Source organism: Lasiodiplodia theobromae (genome assembly GCF_012971845.1).
Source record: "Lasiodiplodia theobromae strain AM2As chromosome Unknown scaffold_13, whole genome shotgun sequence".
NCBI lineage: Eukaryota > Fungi > Ascomycota > Dothideomycetes > Botryosphaeriales > Botryosphaeriaceae > Lasiodiplodia > Lasiodiplodia theobromae.
The window spans coordinates 692,425-711,692 of NW_023336333.1; the positions used below are offsets into that span (position 1 = coordinate 692,425).

At 54.7% G+C, this 19,268-nt stretch overlaps 3 protein-coding genes across 3 annotated transcripts; 2 read left to right on the forward strand and 1 right to left on the reverse strand.

Moving 5' to 3' along the window:
- On the forward strand, positions 1–2,359 carry LTHEOB_4979 (Eukaryotic translation initiation factor subunit Eif2a; the record flags this gene model as incomplete). Its single annotated transcript, XM_035514072.1, has 6 exons — positions 1–25; positions 80–149; positions 207–278; positions 330–750; positions 801–1,029; positions 1,080–2,359. 6 exons carry the CDS (start codon positions 1–3, stop codon positions 2,357–2,359), a joined length of 2,097 nt encoding a protein of 698 aa, XP_035374421.1.
- A 1,432-nt stretch (positions 2,360–3,791) lies between these two features.
- LTHEOB_4980 (uncharacterized protein) lies at positions 3,792–5,915 on the reverse strand (the record flags this gene model as incomplete). The annotated part of the gene is made up of 2 exons (XM_035514074.1): positions 3,792–5,805; positions 5,860–5,915. 2 exons carry the CDS (start codon positions 5,913–5,915, stop codon positions 3,792–3,794), a joined length of 2,070 nt encoding a protein of 689 aa, XP_035374422.1.
- Positions 5,916–6,110: 195 nt separating this feature from the next.
- Positions 6,111–12,607, forward strand: LTHEOB_4981 (20s cyclosome subunit; the record flags this gene model as incomplete). The annotated part of the gene is made up of 5 exons (XM_035514075.1): positions 6,111–7,144; positions 7,679–7,910; positions 8,302–9,295; positions 9,374–9,849; positions 9,896–12,607. The coding sequence occupies 5 exons, from the start codon at positions 6,111–6,113 to the stop codon at positions 12,605–12,607; spliced, it is 5,448 nt and encodes a 1,815-aa protein (XP_035374423.1).
- Between the last annotated feature and the right edge of the window lie 6,661 nt (positions 12,608–19,268).

Sequence of the window (19,268 nt, forward strand, 5' to 3'; positions counted from 1 at the left end):
ATGGCTGAACCGACGCAGCTGGCTTGTGAGCTCGCCCTCCCCTGCCACCACTGCGACCAAGACGCTGACGCAACCCCAGACCGCACTTTGAAGGGCATTGGTGTCCTGAACGCCGCCCCGACCTACGACGACCTCCCGGGCTTCCAGAAGTGAGCCCTGTTCACCACCCAAATAATCCAATTGCTCGCGCTGACCCTTGTCGATAGGCCCGAGGGCAACCTTCGCTGCTGCTGCTATTCTCCTGACGGCAAGTACTTTGCCTGGGCGTCACCGGAACAGTAAGTCTCGTGCTCCACAGAGCCATCAGCGCCGTGCTAATGGTGATCCAGGGTCTCCGTCATCGACGCCGCGACCGGACATGTCGCTACCACGCTGCCCGCAGAGAACGTCTTCGAGCTCGGCTTTTCGCCCTTGGGCACTTACATCATCACCTGGCAGCGTCCTTCGAAGGACGAGAATGGAGATGCTGTCAAGAACTTGAAGGTCTGGAGGACTATCGACGACGGCGCCGGAGCTGAGGGACAGAGGAGTGTTGTCGGCCAGTTTGTGCAGAAGAACCAGACTGGCTGGAATCTGCAATACACGAGCGACGAGCGCTTCTGTGCCCGCTGCGTCACGAACGAGGTTCAGTTCTATCAGAGCGGCGACCTGAGCACTGTCTGGAACAAGCTTAGGGTTGAGGGCGTCACCGACTTCGCTGTCTCGCCGGGCAAGAACCATTCGGTTGCTGTTTTTACCCCCGAGCGCAAGGTATGTCTACTTGCTACGCCGCTTCTCATTTCTGTCTAACCTTACTTTAGGGTCAACCCGCCAGCGTCAAGGTTTTCCTTGTGCCGCAGTTCCAGTCGCCCGTTTCGCAAAAGACTTTCTTCAAGGGCGACAAGGTGCAGATGAAGTGGAACAACCTTGGCACCAGTGTCATTGTGCTTGCTCAGACCGACGTTGATAAGACCAACAAGAGCTACTATGGAGAGACGAACATGTACATTCTCAGCGCTAACGGTGGATTTGATGCGCGCATCACGCTTGGTAAGTCAGCCACGATAGACTGCGTTTTGAAGATGCTAACTTCAATAAAGACAAGGAGGGTCCTATCCATGACGTAACCTGGTCGCCCAACTCGAAGGAGTTCGGCGTCGTCTACGGATACATGCCGGCCAAGACCACCATCTTCAACCAGCGTGCAGTTGCCACGCACAACTTCCCTCTTGGTCCGCGTAACACCATCCTCTTCTCGCCTCATGGCCGCTTCGTTCTTGTCGCCGGCTTTGGAAACTTGGCTGGTCAGATGGACATCTATGATCTGGAGAAGGATTACGCCAAGGTCTGCACCATTGAAGCATCCAACTCTTCGATTTGCGAGTGGAGCCCGGATGGAAAGCACATCTTGACGGCTACCACCAGCCCGCGCCTTCGCGTGGACAACGGCATCAAGATCTACCACGTTACCGGTGGCCTCCAGTACTTCACCGAGTTCAGCGAGCTGTACCACGTTACCTGGCGTCCTCAGTCAATTGCTCAGCACCCGTTGGATAACCCGCTTGGTTCGATTCCGACCCCTCACGAATCTGCTGCCAAGTTCCTGGCTACTGTGAAGGCTCCTACCAAGCCTGCCGGTGCGTACAGGCCCCCAGGTGCTCGTGGCACCAGCACGCCTCTTCATTTCAAGCGCGAGGATGAAGGTGGTGCTGCGTACATCAACACAGGTATCTCTTCTACCAGTGGCAACATGAACGGACCCGGTTTTGGCCGTAACCGCCGTGTTGTTCCTGGTGCAGAGGAGCATGTCCCGGCAGGCGCCGCTCCTGGTGGAGGTGTCAGCCTCATGGGTACTGGCGAAGGTGCCGACGAGGGACTGTCCAAGGCTGCTTTGAAGAACAAGAAGAAGCGTGAGGCCAAGAAGGCGAAGGAGGCTGCTGAGAAGGCAGCTGGTCTCAATGCTGGACAGCAGCAAGCCAACGGAACCGGCCCTGACCGCAAGGCCCGCAGCCACTCGCGCAACCGCTCTCGCAACTCGCAAGATGGCCGCGCTCCTTCCCAGAACCGTCGCGGCAACAACCAGCAGAACCGCAATGGCCAGGGCCCCGGCCAGAATGGTCAGCGCAACGCCGCTCCGATCCAGACTCAGCAGCCCGCGCAGCAAGCTGCTGCCGCCGCTCCGGAGGTCACGGTCACTTCGCCCGTCGGTACCTCGCCTCAGGACAAGAAGATCCGGTCGCTGATGAAGAAGCTCCGCGCCATCGACGACCTGAAGATGCGCCAGGCGAACGGCGAGAAGCTCGAGGATACGCAGGTTAAGAAGATCAACACCGAAGACTCGATCAAGAAGGAGCTGGATGGGCTCGGTTTCCACGGTTGAGATAGCACCGTTGTTCGAAACAACTTCAGCAGCCTTTTCAGCCATTTTCTCTTGTCTTTTGTCTTTTAGCTTGCTTGCTTTCAACATGGGTTGATGCTTGGGGGGTTCGGTGTGGAGTTTCTTCCGGACACATTCTGCAAGCAGCGGTCATTAAGCCTTCTTTTCTCTTTTCTAGCGTTGTCAGGCGCCTTTTTCTTTTTCTTCTCTTTTCCCCTTTCACGGACCCCTTTCTACTCTGATTCTGCTTCTGGATTCGGAGGGCTCCATTGTTCACTTCATTGTGAATGGGCTTGATTGGGGTGAGTAAGGTACGCTATCATCTCCCGACAATGCTGCATAGGAGTGCAGATTGCACTAAGTGGATACGGGAAGTAGAAAGAAGGGAGATGATAAAGACTGTATGGGTGCAAATGGGAATAATCTCTCATCTCTCATGGGGGAATGGATAAGAGATCGGGTTTGGATTGGCTTGAGCGCTGTGGATGATTGATACGGGACAATGAAGGGTTATCAAAGATCAATCAGACAGAAAAGGTAGAAAACGGAAAACGGAAAACGGGAAAAAAAGAATTCAAACCGAGTCTTCACAGATGTTATAACCATGGTTCCCTGAGCAAACAAGTTTCATCTATTTCGTGCTTCATATTTCACATGCGTCACCACCATCACATCACTAGTTGAACAACTAACAAGTATAGAAGAAAAAATGTAGCAGCGCCACCCAAACCAGCGCACCGAATCCACTGAGTTCGATATCCGAAGAGACCGAGGATTCCATGCGCCCGGCGCCCAATGTACACTACAACTGCCGTCTTCCAGCGAACCGTCCTCACGCGCTTGCGCACGCTCGAGTAGCTTTCGGGAGCAGAGTAGGAGGTACATGTGGGAAAAAACGCCGTTCCGTTTGGATCTTTACCTCCGCGACATCTTTTTGTGACAAAAAGTCAAGATGGGCGGGGTTGATCCGTGGGCTGTATGCTGCGCCGTGTTTGATATATCGCGAAGAATACTGAGCAATCGAGGGCGTGACTAGGCCTAGCGCTCCACCTGACATCGCGAAAATGGAGGGAAGGGAAAAGAAAGAACACAAGGAAATGGAAAGGGCTGAAAGGGGAAGAAGACAGGGAGAAGAGGACGAGCGAGTTCTTCGTATTGTGGGCGGGAAGGCTTCGAGTGCATGTGCAGGGGGACGACGACGCGATGGCAAGACTTGACAGGAAGACTAAACGGCAGAGAGGAAAGGGACAACGGGCATGTAGTCAGGGGTATATTAGTCTCTTTTCAATGAATCTCCCTCTTAACGGGATTCGTAAGGTAAACTTTGGCACCCGTAATGGGTGATACGCATCTCCCATGCTCCGTACGCCACAGCTAAATGATCAGATACGCTCTGCACTTACCATGCCCGCAGTCAGCACCTTAGGGAAGCGCTTCACCTCGACGAGCCAAGGCTGCTCAGGCCTGCGAAGCCAACTCTCCTCACATTCTGCGCAGCAGGGCCATTGCCGAGACGCAACGGGCCTTGAGGACCACCAGCGGCGCCAGGGCCAGAGGCCATGCTGTCGAGCAGGCGGTCCATGCCGCCGATGTCGAGCTCGCCGCGCTTGAGCAGGTCCTGGTCGATGCGGTCGGGGCGATCCGTGGCGTCGAGGTCCTTGGCGAACAGGTTGCCGCCCGTCTTGGCCTCGGGGCTGATGGTGGCGAGGACGACGATGCGGCGCTCGCCGACGACGAGCAGGTCGCGCGGCACGCCCATGCGGGCGGCGGCGCCCTTGGGCTTGCCGAACTGCTCGACGTCCGTCACAGGCTCGCCGTAGAGCGAAGCGCCCTCAACGCGGGTGAGGCCGGGCCCGTAGAGGGAGCCGCTTCCGGTGCTGTGCGTGCTGCGGCCCCAGAATTGCTGCAGGTTGGGGATGCGGTACATGTCGTCGCCGTAGAAGAGGACGATCGAGTCCTCGGCCTGGCCGTTCGAAGGGGAAAATGAGCTGGAAATGGAAATGCCACCGTGGGACGAGTCGGTCGTGTTGGGAGTGATGGGGCCGTGGAAAAGCGTGTCTTCGCGTGTCCGGCGGGTATTGGGAGTCATCGGCGCGAGAGTCAGAGACTTGTTGCTGGGCTTGGCCTGAGCAAGATTTGTAGCTGCAGAAGCCTTAGGTTCAGAGCTGCTCACGTAGCCGCGGAGTGCAAATGTCGACACAGGCTTTGTGGAGGCGTTACGAGCCGTGCTGGCACCATCCAAAGCCCAGACGCCCCATTCTCCGTCAGACAGCAGTGCAACGATACTCTTGCCGTCAGACGCCCACTTGGCGTCGAGGATGGCTTTCCTCCGGGCCAGGTAAGGATTCGAGACTTTAATGTGTTTTGGAACTTCGAAGCTTGTCGAGAATGACGCGATCCACGCCCCAGGCTTGGGCTCAATGACGACATCTCTACCAGCAGATCGTGGTCGTGCTCGCGGTGGTGCCAGTGGATCATATATCTTAACAGAACCCTTGGAGTCGGCAACAAGTAGTTGAAGATGGCGAGGACTGGGAAATTGAGAAGAACTGAAGTGAACGCGGGTGGCAGGAGCGGAAAGGTATTGTGTCTGCCACGGGAAAATTGGGTCGGTGGTGAAAGAGAATTGGCTGTCTTTCAGAACGAGGGGGATGCGGAAGATGTGGAGCAGTCCAGTAACTTCAACGGAGTGAGAAGCCACAATCAGATCCCATTCCAGCGGCTCATCGCTTTGAATCAATCTCCGTGAGCGCAAGCTCTCCGTGTCGTCATCGTCATCGGAGGCATCCGCATCCATATTGATGTCCTCGGGGAAGGTGTCGGAGGTGCGTGAGCTCCATGTCATGGTAATGCCACGGGGTATTGACTGATGGCCATGCTGACCCTCAATACGGAGCACTTGTTCGCCGTAGGGCGCCTTGCTCTTGCTGCGTTCTACCGCCTTGCGAGCCTGAGACGGAGGCGTGAGTGGGAGCGTAACAACGCGTACGCTAGAGTCTGCACAGGCGACAGAAAGCACTATCCTCTCATTGAATATGGGCGGAATGAGGTTGGCCGGCCGATAGGGGGATATGGACGGAACCTGGGGAAATGACATGTAAAGAACCTCGGTACCCAGCGGGAGGTCAAGGTGCTGGACTACGGGCGGGTATGGCTCTGCCTCATCTTCCTCCTCCTCTTCCGACTCAAATTCGACGTCATCGTCGATAATTGTGGGTGGCGCTTGCGAGGGCTCGTCGTCGGTGAGGTCGACCATGACGGCGTCATTTGAGGTGCCATTGACCTTGGGCTGGCTGTCGCCGGTGGAGGCAGACTTGCGCTTCAGCGAGCGGCCGCCCCTCCATATCACGCGCAGCCCATTGCTGTGGCCATAGATGACGACGGTGGAGCCGTTCGGGGCGGTCTTGGGGTAGATTTTTGCGACATTGACGCGCTGCGGAAGGTCGTAGCTGCGGTGCGCATTAGCGGTAGGTCAGAAGCGCTGCGGAAAGATGCAGAAGTACCATAGCTGCAGTTGCTTGCCCTTGCGCAACACGCGCGGCTTCATGTCGGTAGCCATGGCGGAGAGGTAAGGATGGTGTGGGCGGCGGTGGTTGTGTGGAGACGGCAGCTTCGTCGCTGAAGCTTTGAACTTTCCCGCGTCGCGTCTCCCCGCCGCGCGCTGCTCTGCCCAAGTCCAACAACAAAACAAACCCGTCGCACCGGACCATGCCCCGCCACCCACGAAGACCTCCATGAGCCCGACAGCCCCTCCATGGCCTCCATTCGCTCTCTGGGTGTCCGCACCCCCGCCGCCCTACCATACCTAATTCAAGAGGGAATCCTGCCCGAAGACGCCCCATCCGACGCCTACACCTGGTCCACATACAGCGATGACGATGGAGAAGAGGAGGTTACTGCAACGGAATACTTTGTGGTCTGGTCGCGAGGAGGCATTATTCGCAAGGCTTACAATTTTGAGGTCGAGGGAGAGAAGGTGCTACAGGCCGTCCTCACCTGGTTTCCTTCCGGCGAGGCCAACGCCCTGCGCAACACCACTCAAGATTTGAGGCAAGATCATGGTCCGGGGACATTGTTCGCCAAAGATAGGGTTCGCGAACCCGGTTATCCTGCGCATGAGGAACCAGGGCCTAGCAAGCGTTCTCAAACAAGTGCACCGCCGGAGAAGCTTTCCCGCGCTCTGGTCGTCTTCCTTAAGACGCAGGCCCATATCTTCTTTCTTGCAGGATCCAGCCATGTAGTCAATCTGCCGTTCGAGGTGGAACGTGTCTTCCCCGCGCCTCGAGGCCTGCTCATCCAAAGAAAGCTTTCAATGCCGGATTTCATCCCAGTCAGCCCAGCAGTACCAAGGGTTCCGCCTAATTCCTTTTTCTCTCAGCTCCCAACCCAGTCCTTTTCTCAAAATTCGAATTTGTTCACGCCAATGATCAACACCTCTTTCACTACTCCCCGACGTGCTAAGTCGGGACAAGGCACTGCCTACCCTGCATCTCTTGCCGACCTCCTCAAAGTTGGGACAAGTCCGGCTGCAGATGGTTTGCCTCGCCTTTTCTCTTTTACCGACCCATTCTCCGAAATGGGGTTGGTGGTTGCCGCTCAGTCACAGGCCACTAAGAGCTCATGGTCTGTAAAGCAATCCGGGTCCAAGCCTCTTGACCCTGTAGACAGAGCTGAAGAGGTGCTTTATGTCACCAAACAGAATGAAATGTCGGATTCCGCCAACCCTGCAGACAAGCCATTGATTTTGGTTGTAACTGTCAATTATGAGAAGCGGTTCTACTCTGTCTGGTACGCATCTTACATCGAGCCCAAGCCAGCGTCAGCAAAGAAAAGTCGTCGCAGCTCCACGACCCTGTCTGTTGGTCGTTCTCGTCGGCGAAGTTCTCTCCACCCAGGAACTGGGGCTACAACGCCCGCCCTTAGGACCAGGGAAGGGACAAGAGACAGCTTCGGTGGCCCCGGCCGAGGCTACGGAACCAATTCATTCACTGCGAGCCAGACACGTGAGCCCAGCAGCGAACATCAGACTGCAGAAGAAGCATTCGCATCTCAGCTTGATCCAGAGACCGACCTCGCTAGGCAGCCTACCAGAGAATCCAGGCGCGTCAGCTCCCTACTCTCTCGAGCCGATCTTTCGAGAAGTTTCGACAAATCGGCCTTTGAGCAGGCTACGCATCGCAGCAGCATAGGAAGCAGCTTTAGTCACAGTCGAAGAGGGACATCCATTGGTGGTCATGGATTGCGTACAAGCCTTGGCCCCAGTTCTCGGCCAGCATCCCGAAAAATGAGGGCATCTACTCCGGGTGATGTTTCACAGATCAGTCTGAGCGCTGTTTCTCTGGAGGATACCTTGGACGATGATTTAGATCTTGACAATACCATCGATGATTCAGAAATCCCTGACGAGCTCCTCGGCGGTGACGGAGAAGATGCGTCTGGTCTGCAAGAGCCGATTGAGGGGCTGCGCCGGGAGCTATTGCTGGTCAAATTCTCCGAATTTCCCTTTGGTACATCCGAAAGCATCTTCCATTCTTCTGTGCATGGAAACCCAATGGTACGTTGCATCAGATCTGCCATAAGTGCATCTACTGACGCCTTTCTAGGAACCACCTAAGATTTTTACTTTAAAAGCTCCCAGGTCATTCACCGATTCCTCTCTCAATGATGGACACTTCTTTCTCTATATGATGCAAAAATCGAAAGGCGAACTTGTCGAACATGAATTCACTGTTCAACGAAGGCGGCTTACGCCAACCCCTGCATCCAATATTGGTGGCTCAAAATCAAAAGAGCCGCATAACGTCCTGATCCCGACTGCGGTCAACACTCGGCGCCAACGAGATTTCATTGATGCAATAAAAATTTGCGACAACGACATTCAACGAGTACTGTGTCTAGCCCGAGATGACTCGGGAGATTCGCTGTCCGCGGGATGGTGCCCACAGGCGCGGTACACTCTCGTTCTTCCCAGGAGATTCAGGCTGTTCAATCCTTACTCGATCGGGTTCAGCCTGCCCATGCAGGAAGCTATGGAGGACCCGAACCAGTCGATTGGAACCCCTGAAGATCTGACCGCCTTGGCGCATGCTACAAGGAACGGTAGTGTTGACATAAAGGAAGGTAACGGGCGATATCACCGCTTGCAGGTCAAACTCTGGCCACAGAATGCCATGGTATCCCGAGTCCTTTCAGCCTGCCGCTTGATCCTACCTCCACCTCAGGGCGACCATTTGCTGGCGATTTGGTGGAACATTTCCCGCAATCTGCGCAACGAAATGCGTTTTGATGTAGAATGGGCGGCTTTAGTCGCAGCCATTTTTGCCTTTGGCGTTGGCGGAATAGACCCGAAGTCAGTTCGACTCACTGACATCACGCGCTCCGTGGAGGGCACCCCGAGTAGGCGGTCACTCAGACGGCCGGCTGCTGATGACCCCTTCGAGCTGCTGTGGCGCTACCAGAGCCAGGATCCTGCCGCTAAGAGCTGGGATGGAGCCGCATGGTCTTGGGTGGAACAGACTCTGGCAGAAAAGGCTAAGCCTCGCACATCGACCAGACACTCTCTACTTTCTCCCTCGACCAACTACGGCATCAAGAGGAAAAGCGATTTCATTCCGTTCTGTGCTAAGGCTGCTCGCGATTTCCTTCAGGAGCCTTTGGCGAAGAAGATTCTTCCGGAGACAGCTGGAAGGTCGACTCGTGCTAAGCATCAGGACTCTCACGCCAACTACCTTCCATCCATCCTCGTTGCCCTGCATCTGCTGCGTGAGGAGGAAAAGTTGAATATTCTCACAAAAGACACTCGATCATCCGAGACTGGTAACCTTGCCCCTGTCCTGGCACAGCTTGGGCGCTGGCTTGATTGGGAGTTCTGGGATTGGAAGATCACCAGCCCATATGGCCTGGATGGTGCAAGTTTAGATCAGTGGGTGTTTGAAGATGGTAAGTTCCAATCTATTTTTCATGCGGCTCAACTATGGATTCGGGCAGATATCAACAACATGAGCTGACTGCTTCCAGCTTCAATTACTACCGTCACACTTCCCCACCCTCCTTGGGAGAAGCCGCCTTCGATATTCGACTGGTTGGAGAGGATGCTTGATCCGCGCAGATACCAGGGTTTCCCGACTCTTGACATGCTGGTTGGACAGCCAGAGAAACCTCAAACCTCGCACGATTCTCAGGCCCTTGCTGAAGCAGTCACTGCTTTGACTCCGCGTACAGTGGCATTGTGCAAATACCTCGCAAAGATACGACGGGGGGAACAAACACCAAGTTTGCAGGTTGAGACTATGGTGGCCAGCGGAATTGACACTCGCATGTTGGAAACATTCCCTTCGGCTGTTGTTGCTGGAATCCGTGAAGCAATTGTCGAATGCCAATCAAATCCGCCAACCACGTGGAACGAAAGGCTTCTTGAGATTGTCGGCAGAGAGGATCTCACCACGCTGCTCAGGCCAGATACTGAGTGGTCTCCAAGCTCAACTTCTTTAGTTGTGAGTATTCCCTTCCATTCGGTAGCTACATTCCTAACGGACAAAGTCTGCCCCTGGCATTGCAAGTCGCGATGTGCATACTATTTGCCAGTCCGCAGAGGCCAACGACTCCTCTCAAAGCTCTTCCGAAGCCGACAGACACATGATCACGCGGCTCATTTTCAGCGAAGACCGGCGCTACATTGAGGCCTTACGTCTTCTCGAACCACTTCGCCCTGCTGTTGCCGAGTGTATTCCGGATCCTTCCTGGACAGAAGCTGAACATCTTGATGCGCAGAAGAGCGTTATGCAATGGGTCATGCTAAGAACCTTTGCATTGCCATCAGGGCACTCGATGCTTCAATTTGATAGCAAGAGGCCTCTTGTCACGGAAAAGTACCCGCTGCATGGCTTCACAACGCTGTGCACAATGAAGCCTCTAAACAATACGGTTAGTGCCGATCGAAGCACATACACTGAGGAGAAGTTTGCATGGGCCTTCTTCCATGCGGGCGTCTCAGCCGGTCTTAGCATCTCGCGCCGCGCCAAAGGAATCGACACTTCGTGGATTGCGTACAACAAGCCTCCAGAACTGAGCAACAAACACGCAGGGTTATTGTTCGGACTCGGCTTGAACGGCCACCTCAAAAATATTGCCAAATGGCTGTCTTTCAAGTACCTTACACCCAAACATAGCATGACATCGATTGGCCTTCTCCTTGGCCTTTCTGTCTCATACATGGGCACCATGGATACTCTGGTCACCCGTTTACTCTCAGTGCACGTCACGCGTATGCTGCCACCTGGTGCGGCTGATCTCAACTTGCCTCCTCTGGCGCAGACAACTGGACTAATGGGCATCGGATTACTCTACCTGAACAGCCAGCACCGAAGAATGAGCGAGATCATGCTCTCGGAAATTGAGCATGTCGAGCTCGAGGATCCTTCGGCGCCATCAGACAACATACGAGACGAAGGATACAGACTTGCAGCTGGCTTCGCTCTTGGGTTGATCAACCTCGGCAATGGAAATGACCTCCGCGGTCTTCATGATATGCGTTTGGTTGAGCGGCTTCTTGCAGTCGCTGTCGGACCCAAGCCAGTCGATATTGTTCACGTTCTGGATCAAGCAACTGCCGGTGCTGTCATCGCCATAGCTTTGGTGTTCATGAAAACTCAGAACGCGTCGGTGGCTCGCAAGATTGACGTCCCAGATACCCTTCCTCAGTTCGATTATGTCCGTCCGGACATCTTCCTGCTCCGAACGCTTGCCAAGCATCTGATCATGTGGGACGATATTCAGGCAGACTACAAATGGATTGTTGCGAATCTTCCACCGGAGTATGGAGTCAACCACAAACTCACGGAGATCAAGGCTCTTCGAAGTGAGCATATGCCTTTTTACAACATCATGGCCGGCCTGCTTTGGAGCATCGGACTCAAGCATGCGGGTACCGGAAACACCAAAGCTCGAGACTTCCTAGTCACCTACCTCGATCAATTCATCAGACTGTGCCATCTACCCGCCATTCGATACGATGCCCGCCTCACCCGCAATACCGTGCGCAACTGCCAGGACTTGGTCGCCCTCTCAGCCGCAACCGTCATGGCCGGCACCGGCGACATCGTGGTCTTCCGCCGCCTGCGCTTGCTCCACGGCCGCGTCAGCCCAGACGTCCCGTACGGCTCGCACTTCGCCGCGCACATGGCCCTCGGCGCACTCTTCGTGGCCGGCGGCAGTTACACCTTCAGCACGTCCAACCTCGCCATCGCCGCGCTCGTCTGCGCCTTCTACCCGCTCTTCCCGACGGACGTGCTGGACAACAAAGCGCACCTGCAGGCGTTCCGGCACTTCTGGGTGCTGGCGGCGGAGCCGCGCTGCGCCGTCATCCGCGACGTCGAGACGCAGCGCGCCATCGCCATGCCGCTGGTCGTGACATTCCGCGACGGTTCGACGCGGAATGACTACACGGCGCCGTGCCTGCTGCCCGAGCTCGACTCCATCGCCACCATCCAGACCAACTCGCCCGAGCACTGGCCCGTCACGCTCGACTTCGTCGCTAACCCGGCACACCTGGCTGCGTTCAAGCGCACGCAGACCATCCACGCGCGCCGCCGGCCTGCGCACTTGTCGGCGGCGCTGGTCGCGAACGGTCAGCGCTACCAGGACCGCACCTTCAACGCTACCCTCACCGCCCTCAACGACGCGCATCTCGCTAACGCGGCTGTCGCGGCCTCCCGCGCTGGTATCCTGTGGGACTGGATCTTCTCCCTGCCTGCCCTGCGCGGCGGCGAACATCACCCTCACCCGGCGCCTGCTTCTTCTTCTTCTTCCACTTCCCCTTCGACTTTCCCCCTCCCCATCGTCAGCAAAGCGGACGTCTCCGCCCTCATCATCCCGACTGACGCCCTGCCGTCGTTTCCTGGTGCCGGCGCTGGCGCGTCTGCTGCGCTCGCGACGTCGTCGTCGACGAATTCTGGAGGTTCTGCTGCCGTTGGTGGTGGTGCGGGTGGAAGTGGAGGTGGCATCGAGTTGCTGACGGATGGCAAGACGAGTCCGGTGGACGAGCGGCTGGTGCTACGGACGGCGGCGCTGAGGGGGTGGGATGCGGATGGGTTGAGGAATTTGAGATTGCTGTTCAGGTGGGTGGAGAGGGCGGAAGAGGAGGCGGAGGAGGGTGGGGCGGCGAGTTGTCGGTGGTTGGGTAGGGAGGTGGTGGAGGGGTTGAGGGCCGTGGTTGGAGAGAGGGGGAGGGCGGTTGGTGGGGGTGTTGTGTGATTGAAGGTGGTTGAGGGAGGTGGTGAGAAGGGAGGAAGGGGGGAAAGCGGTCGAGCTGCTGATGGATGGTGAGTGGGAAGACTGGAAATCCGGTCCTTGTTTAGTTTGCGCATAGCGTGATCATCATCACGTTTCTAGGTTGAGCAGTAACAGGAAAAGTATGCTATTGTTATACCCTCCGGGGATGGTAGTACGTAACAGGACGGTGATAGATACTGAAGCGCGCTGAACGTTGCGGGGTGAACCAAGACCAAATGCTGCTGGAATGTCGTGTTAAACGGCCGTGGTAAGAAGCTGTAATGTTCGTCATGGTACTGAAGATGATGAAGTTTTCACAGTGCGAAACGATCCGGTGTAGACGCGGTATTCGGCTACTTGGAAGACATGTTCTGAGCTCGACTTTGTCCTACAATGAAGACAACCGAAGCAGTGATGTCCGTAGGAGCAGGTGAAGCGAGTGTATTGTTCGTTTAGGTGATGCACTTCGGGCCGATACTGAGCGACAGTAGCCATGTTTGTTTCCGTGTCCTGTTCTTCGGGCCGTTAGCTCCCTTGCTGCAAGGCTGACAAATGGAATATTTACCTCGAGCCCGTGTGCGAAAAGACATGCAGAGGCTGCGGAATCTTCGACGGAATATATAACCGATACAAGGAAAGACGACGGTGATGAGAAGGGTGACCAAAGCGAGTAGAGCTTCTTTCGACCATCCGGAAGATTGGGCATTGGAATCGTGGCGGTGAGGCTGAGTCGTGTTGCTGACTAAGACGCTACCCATCGCGATGTGGCTGTGCAAGATGATGGTAGACAAAAAAAGACGATTTGAGTTGACGAGGCTGTGGATTTATTATGGCGACGTTGGATGGAGATATTCCTCCCACACTCTAAATTCTGTACCGCCGCGCGGGCGAATGAAATGGCGCGCTTGGCTTGCAGGCGGTGGTGCGTTCGAACGTGGGCAATCCCTACCGACGCGAGCAAGGATCCGGGGGCCTCAGATTCGCTGTCAATCCGCACTGGCCAGTTCGCACCGCACCGCACCACCCGAATCGCACAAGGCATACACAGTACATACCCACAATGGCACCTGCTTGGTCTCAGGCAGCGGAGCAACACCGGCAGTGAGCCAGCGACCGATACATATGTAGCGGTCCCTAGCGGCTATTCCTTCGCCGACGTCAAGGACGCACGAGGTGGGCCTCTGCTATCATCGTTTCAGTGCGTTGCTGGTATTTGTACATCCAAGCGGCGGTTCGAGCCGGTTTCAGTATTCCCGCCCACACCTCGTTTCCAGTCACGTGAAACAGTGGGCCTCCGGGGAAAGAGGCTGGGCGGGGGAGCTTTTGCACCGCCGAAGTCCCACAATCCTGGAGCCTGGATCCTTTGATTCTGGACTTATGTAGTAACCGCGGGCAAGATCAGCCCTCAGACTTCCGTATGTGTAAAGAGGCAGCAGGCACCGTCCGTCAGTAAAGTGCGTGCACCCAGCCCACGCAGATGCTGGCCGCGGCGCATAGTCTGGCGGGCTCGCCCCGTCTCACCACGCATCTCGACATCGTGGGCGTAGCGAGAATCTAGCAGGCTGAGGGACGGTCGCAGCAGCAACCAACGGCCCGTAAGCGATTGGCTATTTATGCCTAGGGCCGAGATGAAACAAGCCTCCCGTTGAGCACAGGCTTCATACGAACTACACCTGCTAACCCGTGCGGATGCTGCCTAACTGCCCCAGATGATTCTCATAAGGGTAAAGAGAGAGAGCGCGCACACACATACCTCGTCTCAGAGAAGGGTTGTGTGAGGATTTGCGTGAAGGCAATTACAGGCTTACAGCGTCTATGCGATGCGGCACAAGGCTGAAAGGTGAGATTGTGGCTGAGCCTCCTGTTCTCCGATCCCGCGAAATTCTGTCACCCACCGAGACGTATTTCATGTTTCCTGCCGCTTCGAACATGTGTAGTGGTTCTCACAGCTGATCAATTCAGAGGTACCAATGGGGTAAGATAAAACAAGGAACTATCCATGAGGAGGTCAAGGTAGGAACGGTGTAATGAGGGAGGAGGCGGTGGGATCAGTGTTGTGGCCAAAACCTTAGGCTCAGCAGAAAAAAGAAAAGAACTCTATTCATATAACCTCAGGCTAATATAATACAAAAAGAAGCGATTAGCAACCTAGAAAGGCCGTGTGGGGCACGGCATGCGAGGTGTTTTTGGAGGCCCTGGAATCAAGCGGGCAGGTTACCCGACGATGGTGCTGCCTCTCATTCCCCAAACCGTCGGCAATTGCCGGTCGTGGTTGAGAATGGTGATGTTCGTTGTACTGTTGAAGATGATGAGATTCTCAAGATGTGGTGCGATTCAGTATGCACTTCAGTCACTTCCAGGAGGTGACCCGACGGATGGCCAACAGGGTAATGCTCGTGGTAATTACCACCTCCAGCGAAGGAAGGGGGCTGGCCGCTGGTGTGATGTGTTTTGACAGGCCCAGAGATGTTCGCTTCGGAGTCTTGTTCTTCATGCCATTAGTCTTTCTCCCGCAAGGCTAAGGTTTGATTCTAACCTTGACTTTGTGGTAGAATCCAGGCGCGGAGGTATCGAAATCGTTTGCGAATAATGTAACCGGCACATGGAAGAATTATTGAGACAAAGAGAGCGACCAACGCAAGAAGGGCTTCTTTAGACCAGCCGGACGACTGGACATCAGGATCATGGAGGGAAGGCTGGGACGCATTGCTTAATGAGACGTTGCCCATAGTAGTGCAGTTGCTCATGCTCGAGAGCGGCCGTGGCAAGAACGTTTAGTCGAGGGGAAATTGAAAAACAAAGGCCTCAAGAAGATATTTGTAGCAATAACGAGGGGTGGGCAGCAGGCATATATATCTAGTAGTAAACGAATTAAGGACGCGAGCATGGCGGGCGTGCCTCTTTCGCCCCCCGCAGGTGTACACAACCATTCGACGCTGCGCAGAGAGCTGGGCGCATTAGGCTTACAGGGATAGTGGTTATGTCAGAAGGGGGTTTGAGACAGCTGCTCTGGGATTCGTGGAGGTTCCTCGATAGTCAGCAAAAGGTATCTCAAGCGACTCTCTCACTGGCGAATCTCATAATACATACCGTCAGTCTCATAACTCGTCAAGGTTATATGGGCGGGCACAGCCGCAGGCCTGATCCTTGTCTCCAGAACGGCGTGCGGCCACGCTACGGTTGCAACCCATGCGACACAGCTTTCCCTGCCCGGCCGCTGCCGATCGAGGCCACGCTACGGTTGCAACCCATGCGACATAGTATTCCCTGCCCCCTACGCCCCGCGACTAGATCGAGCGCGCGCACGGAGAAAAGTGGCAGATCCCAGTCATGGCTTCGAGAAGCGTCGGCTGTGCATAACTCGGACGGCGGCAAGCACGAGCGTGGCAGATCGTCGCCAAACACGCTTCCCTGGCTGACGCGGCGGGCAGCGCGCGTTGCAGATGATAGGATGGTCGCCGCCCCAAGCCATTTTTCCTGTCCGCTTGCTTGTGCGCGATCCCTACGCCGTCGTCTGCCGCTGCCTGCCGCTGCATGTCATCGGCGAACAGCCGCCTTGTGTCACCAGCGAACAGCCTGATCCTAGCTGCTATCCTCAGATCCCGAGACGCGAGATTCCATGACGCAGGCCTAAATTCAGTCACCAGGAAACAGCGCCACGCCCATCTCACGACTGACGCGTCCCAGCCCCCGGGCACGACTACAGCGCCTTGCAAGATCGGTTTATACCCGTAAACATCATACATCTCTACTAAGCCTCCATTACTTTCTACATGAATTTTAAAAAACATCTGGTTAGAAGATAGCTCTTATTAAGCTCTATCTTTCCATATAAATTTTATTAGAATTTATAGTCTCTACGTGGTGTAAAAATGCGTTTTGTTAAAAAACAACTTCGACTCGTGTAGTGTTCCCCCTTCTACTACCCGGCGATTCCTCGGTGCGCGCCGCGAATGGCGTTATTCCGGACGGCCGTTCATAAAACCGATCTTGCAATGCCGTCCGGCGGCCGAAAGCCAAGTCGCCCGGGATGCTGCCCCAAAACGCCCGTGTCGGATCACGGTCGCTTAGAAATACCGTTTCTCTCGGCTGAGTGATAAACCGGGTCATACACACGCGGTGGCTTCGAGACAGTAACTCGGATGTAAGGGTCTGCCTACTCGGGTCACATCCAGCCGAGTTGTCTTCTGTTCTTTACTGCCATGATGGGAACCCTTTTCGCATGTCTCGCCATCACCTATCCCTTCCGGTGCCTAATCAGCGTATGCACTTCCCTCCGACCACACAGCCTTCCCTGCCTTATCGTGGAATTTTCCTCTCCGCAGCTTCTGCCTTCGCCATTTGGAACATCTAACGATATCTTCAAAGCCGCACAGTCTCCGGCGAAACATGCAATATCTCTTAGCGTAAGGCGCGAAACGGTCTAATGGCTTTCAAAGCTGATATTACCTAAACTGTTCAAATTCTTTGGAATATCTTAACTTAAGTTAGGACGTATACCACTATGGGGCTCAACTCCGGCCGTGCGTCGCGCAGCCCGCCGTCTGAGTTTGGAGTAGTCATTGCTGCTCATTTCGTCTGAATGTATTGGAGCAAGGCTGGCTTTCACTTCAAAAAATTCAAAGCCACCAAGTTGTTTATAATCTCTTGATTTGTTCATCTATCAGCTATCGCCTCGGAAGTCCTTGCTAAACCAGTTTTACTTGTAGTCGTCAAAGCAACGCTGCGCAGGCGTTCCCTGTACCTGTCCGTCGGCCATGAGAACCGATACACAACACTTTTCATGCGGAGCCTCAACACCCAACTTCACCGTTCTGCAATCCCCAGAGTTCCTCCCAGTCTGAGTTTTGGGCGCGTGATGTATCGAAGGGGCAATCATAGGAGGACAGCTCGACAAGATCGGTGTCTTGCGCGCGTCGTGGGCCTGCCGCCTCTAAATCTGGCTCTGCTTTGCGTTAATTGCTTTCCGTTGGCCGAGAACGAGGGGCTACCGGCTCACCAGGCTGACGTTTTGTGCGACAGCGCCACAAATTTCCAACCTTGTGGCGCAGGAAATAGGCAGCCACTGGTAGAATTGCCGAGGTCATCAGTCCTGTCAAAGCGATGAGGGCTTCTTTCGACCAGCCATTCGAAGTATCGCTTGTCAAGGCAGACCTTGTCAAGATAAGCACCGGAAAAAATGTGGTCTCTGCTTAGACGTGAGTACTGAACTTATGGGGTTGTCATGTTGCTCACTGAAGGTTACTTGCCATTCATGCGATCCATGTCCTCATTCACCAGGACTTCAGTCATTGTCTTTTTTCTCACAAGAGTCAGACAGAAATAATACTGCTTGTTCATATGTGAGTGTGAATATTCTATTCACAATAGTTGAAGGTTGCTGTGGTGGAACGAAGGTTGTGGTGGGCGAGTATGGTATTAAAGCATATAACAGAGTGCGAGTCTTGTTGGCGCGGAAAAAGAAGTTGTAATGTCTGATACAGAGCCGCAGAATGCTACTGTTTGAATTGGTCTATAGCTGTCACTGTGAAACAAAAAGCATCAATTGATGTACCACGCGTCTTGGGTGCGGTGATGCGGGAAATATATATCTTTATGAGGAGCTTGGGTCTGGACGGCGTTAGCGAAGCTCTTTCCGCTGCCACCACTCCTTAGTTTGCCGCGGCCAGCGCAAGCCGGCAACCCTGCGCCCGCGCATGACCAACCGCGCGCCGCTGTCAGCAGGTTGCGCACGCTCACCGTCGAGCGCACCCGAGCAGCTGCATTAGTGAGCTCGACGATCGCAGTCCTCACGTACCTCGCTAATCACGCTACGCAGTCAGCCCCAGCCCAAGGCCTCTGCCAGAACAGCTTACATACCACTGGCTCCGGCCGAGCTGTCTCGGTCCAGAGTTCGGGATTCGTCTTGAAAGCAACACGCGCGCGGTCGAGCGGCCGCACCGCCATCAAATGAAGCCTTGTCACTGGGAAGTTTCACTTCAAGTTTGATTGTCTATAATTCAATGTAGAAAAACGGAACCTACTCGGAACACATAATGCATACCCCTCACGCGCTGTGAATATATTCGTGGGTTCCCAAGATGGATGCTCATGAATTGGTATCCCTTCCAGCGGAAACAAAAGTATCTTCATGAATAAAGAAGGCACCAGTCTGCAATTTCAATCTTATCAAAATCTGCCTTGCAGATACATCTGAGCTAGCAGCCTGATGTTGGAAGCCGCTGACAACCGGACAAGGTGGGGATTTTCTTAGTCGGGGGCTCTCACGTCAGCCAATTCCGCTTTGAACATTCCGCATATCACCGGCTGCAGGGGTCTTCTCAATCTTTAGTTCTGATACAGGAGGGCATTACAGCCTAATTCCAGCGCGAGCTATAGCAAGACCTCCAGACAGGGGATAACTATACCCATACGGGCGATTTCATAGGTCGAACTCATGGGCATCTGCTGTTTCTGGAGTTTCTCATACACAGAAACAAGATTACGCTAGCTTTCAGCTGCATATCCTCCTGTATACTGAGGCGCCCTAAACTCACCGGCCCGCAGAAATTAATATTGTTGCATTCAAGAGTAGCTGGATTCTTTAATTGGCTCACAAGTGCTTTCAATCATTCTTATTGATCCGGAACTCGGCTCCCCCTTT